We start from the raw sequence: 4,144 nt of genomic DNA, 5'->3' as shown, positions 1-4,144 counted from the left end.
TTCTTCCTACCTCAGGTACACAGCAATGAAGTCCAAGGGACATGAGTTCCTCAGTTGAAAAGGAAGGGCCTGGGTGAATCTATGCGCTAAAATTCTATTATTATATTTATTTCTGCAAGATGAAAAGAGTTCTGGAGGTCGGCTGTACAACAATGTGAATGTAGTTAATACTACTGAACTGTACACTTAAAAATAGTTAAGATGGTACACTTTATATTGTGTATTTTACAACTCACAAAAAACTATGATTCTAAACTATTTCAAAATGCTAATTTAATCAAATGAGGTTGGGAAAAAAGGGAAGAAAAGAATTTATGTGGTATAGCTAAAAGTACTATAAGTTCTACTTCACACATGTATTCTTTATTAGACTGTTCTTTACTGTATACTGTACATATTTATATCTACACATACTCAAAACTGCATATTCTGTACCATAAAGCCAACTTAGACCAACTGCAATTTTTATCTTATGCCTTGGAACCTATAACCTCCTCTCTAGAAACACCTCCATCCTAAACCTGATCTGAAAGAGTTAAACAAGTGGCCTTTCCATGTATAATTCTCACTTTAAGGATGCAGCATAATAGTAAGATATTGCTTACCATAGTAAGATATCTATTTACCTGTTTGACCCAGGCAACCTTCACTGTAACTGTCACCTCGGACTTGCCCATTTGACACTGCATTAATCCTGTATGAATAAAATAAAATCAAGAAATCAGGGTCTTTGACTCCAAAAGGAGACCATCCATGACATCAAGTTACCAGATACAATAAACTAAGAGTTCCTCAAATTAAGGTCAGGTCTCATGAGTCTTGAGTAATGGGCTCATAGTAACTTACTCAAGTTCCTTCAATCAGATACCCTTTAAAGCAGTGGTCACAGTCCCAAGACCAGGAGAATCAGCATCATCTGGGAACTCATTAGAAAGAAAATTCTCTGGCCCCACCCAAACTTACGGAAGCAAAAACTCTGGGTATGGGGTTCAGCAACTTGAGTTTTAACAAGTTCTTTAGGTGATTCTGATGCCTGTTAAAATGTGAGAGTGAAATTCTCAAAATAGTCAATTACACCTCAATAAAAAAATTATCGAAATTATATCTTGCTAAGATTGGAAGGATCTTTAGCTTGTTCTCATCTACTTTGCCATTTGTACATCTCAGACATACTCAACACAAAGAGATTCAAGTAGTAAAATCTTGTTTTCTCAATTCCTGATACATGTTCCAAACATAAAAAGTCTTTCACTGACTTTCACAGAGAACCACTCTAAACTGAGATAGGCTTATCTTCTTTAGAAATATCCTTTAAAATTTTTTTTAAATGTCATAGGAAAATGGTCACAGTATATCAAGTTAAAAAGGGCTTGGCACAAGGTAGGTGTTCAATAAATGTGTTGAATATATGAACTCTAATTTTTTTCACGATAATATGATGGCTTTATTCATTCAAATCTAAGTTTTAGAATGATTAAAACACTCATAATTATTTTCAATGACCTCCACGTTAACTAAATTATTTGGTATATAAAATATATTTTAAAACAAGCTTCGTATTTTTTAAAAAAACGCAGATGGTACTAGATTAGTGGTTCTTAGCTGTTTCTCCTTCCTGAGTCATCTGAATAACTTCATAACCTTCTGGCAGACAGCCAAGACTCTTGCCTTGACAGTCTTCACTATTAAGCACATTCTCAAACAAACCATCTTTATCTGTTCTCTGGCATTACTAGTTTTACATATAATCTCAAACTTACAGAAAACTTGCTAGTTCAAACAAATTTTTTTTCCTGAAATATTTGAAAGATGCCAACATGATGCCTCATAACCCCAGAAACTGTACTTACTATAAACGAGACATACAATTGTATGTATTTCCCACAAACGAGGCAGTTCTAAGGAACCACAATACCACCACAAAAATCAGGAAATGAACAACGATCCATTATCATCATTTAATCTTCAGACCTCATTCAAGTTCCCCAGCTGTCCCGATAATGTTTTTAAGAGAAAAGGATCCTGTCTAGAATCAAGGAGTACATCGTTCTAACGTGTCTTTAGTTTCCTCAGTCTGGAACAGTTCTTCAGACTCTTCTGGCTTTTACTACCTTGACCCCTTACTCTAGTTATACTGGTCTCCAAGCCATAGAGAACCTTGTACCCGCTGTTCTGTCCGGAATGATTCTCTCATATAGCCCCAAAATGAGTTCTTTCATTTCTTCAAGTCCTTCCTCAAAAATCACCTTCCTAGTGAGGCCTTCCTTGACTTGACTTAAAATTTCTACAGCCCCTGTTGACATCTCATGTCCCCCTTCTGTTTCTTCTCGCTGGCACTTCTCATTATCTAACATGCTATATATTTATTTCACTTTTGTTACTATTTGCCTCACTCATTAGAGTGCATCAAAGCATGGATTTTCCCGTTTTATTCACTACTGTATTTCCTGTTCCTAGAGCAGTCTGAGAATATAAATGCTTGACAAATATTTGTTGGATGAATAAATAAACCGTTAAAGCACATGGTTTTTGACCTAAAAATAAAATTATAAACATTAGCAGTACAGAAATAAAAGGACAGAAGCTGGGAAGTGGAAGAGGGAGGAGAGAGGTAAAAGAACAGAAAAGAGGGCCGTTGATTATAAGTCCTCTACAATTTGAATTTTAAATCACGCCTAATGTTAATCTAATAACATTTCACAACTTTAAATCTACTCAACTCTATGTAAAACATTTTTATTGTGACACTCTGTGTAATTAGTGTCACTAACAATGATACTTACATTAGGAAGGCTATGGTTGCTATAACACCACAGGCATGGTATGAATGGTTGAAGTCGTCCATAGTGGGGTAAATGACAGCTGCATCTATGATAATCCACCAGCCTGTAAAAAACTAAAAGAAACAAACAACAGAAGTTGATATCAATGAGAAATTACAGTAATTTCATATCTTACTAGCTAAAAAGAAAGCAAGGTATCTAAGTGAAGCGATACTTTCTAAATTTTTGTCAATGAATTTCAAAAATTTTTGTCAATGAATTTCAAAAATTTTGTCAATGTTCCATCAGTTTCTTACATTTAATTTACACATGGCTCAATAACTGATTAAATATCAGATGCCCTTAAAAAACATTAGATACCCTGAAGTCTGGCAGCAACTATTATTTACTAATATGAACTTTTTTCCTAAGTCTACTTCAATCATTATTTTATATGGTCATAATAAAGTCTGTAATCCAATTTTGTGAAGTAGAAATAAGTTACAATATCCCACAACAGGAGGAAAGAAAAAAGTGATTCAGATTTCAACTGAGGAAAGGAGTGGCTTGTTGCTGATATATACGTGTATTGAAAAGTTAAAAAAAAAAAAATCAACATGGGGGAATAATTATTGTTGATAGAAGTCCAGCTATCCTCTTGATGTTGTGAAATAAGACATGGCCGCAGTTCTGCTTTTCCTTTTGACAAATTACAATGCAGTCTGCAGATGGTTTCAGGTGTGATGCTAAATTCAGTTTAAATGCCAAATTATAATTTATCTTAACTGAATCTGGTTCCGGATATTATCAAGGATAACTCTATAATGAAAAACACATTCAACTGCACAAATGTTTTTTATCGTCTGAGCGAAAATTTACAATAAGATTTTAAACAAATTCTGACAAGTAGCTTAGAAAGTTTTGAAAGTAACCCCTTTCTTTACCGCCACTCCTTACCCTGACCCAGTTAGCTCTAGACGTACCATCTTCTGACAATTATTTAAAAATAACGATTTCAGGCTAATCAAATTATTTTTGTGAGGTTATAGACAGATCCATACTTTATGACATTTTTACTACCTAGCACAAATACTCATTTACTTTCTTTTTATTATGGTGACATTGATGAATGAAATACACTAAGTTTCAGCTGTACAATTTGGCAGTAAGGTGTATATATATACACACACACATACATACACACATATACACATATAACTATTGCATTGCGTGTTCACTGCTCATGGTTAGATTTCTTTCTGTCACCACATATTTGACCTCTTTTGCCCCATCTACCTCCTCCCTCCTCCTACATTCACTATTTTTTAATCCTCAGCTTAATATATTCAAGATATTTACTTTCCTCACAGACTAAAATTCAA

The 4,144-nt window shown here is 34.2% G+C and overlaps 1 protein-coding gene across 3 annotated transcripts in view; it reads right to left on the bottom strand.

Moving 5' to 3' along the window:
• Positions 1 to 4,144, bottom strand: part of TMEM50A (transmembrane protein 50A) — a 14,984-nt gene that overhangs the window by 8,563 nt on the left and 2,277 nt on the right. For all 3 annotated transcript variants that reach the window (XM_023529176.1, XM_011357623.2, XM_023529175.1), the window contains exons 2-3: positions 2,784 to 2,896; positions 627 to 694 (exon numbers count right to left, since the gene is read on the bottom strand). In XM_023529176.1, coding sequence (XP_023384944.1) covers positions 627 to 694; positions 2,784 to 2,896 — 181 coding nt within the window. The remainder of the gene's footprint in view (positions 1 to 626; positions 695 to 2,783; positions 2,897 to 4,144) is intronic.

This window comes from Pteropus vampyrus, unplaced genomic scaffold (genome assembly GCF_000151845.1).
Source record: "Pteropus vampyrus isolate Shadow unplaced genomic scaffold, Pvam_2.0 Scaffold36, whole genome shotgun sequence".
Taxonomy (NCBI): Eukaryota; Metazoa; Chordata; class Mammalia; order Chiroptera; family Pteropodidae; genus Pteropus; species Pteropus vampyrus.
This window is presented reverse-complemented; position numbering and strand designations above follow the sequence as displayed.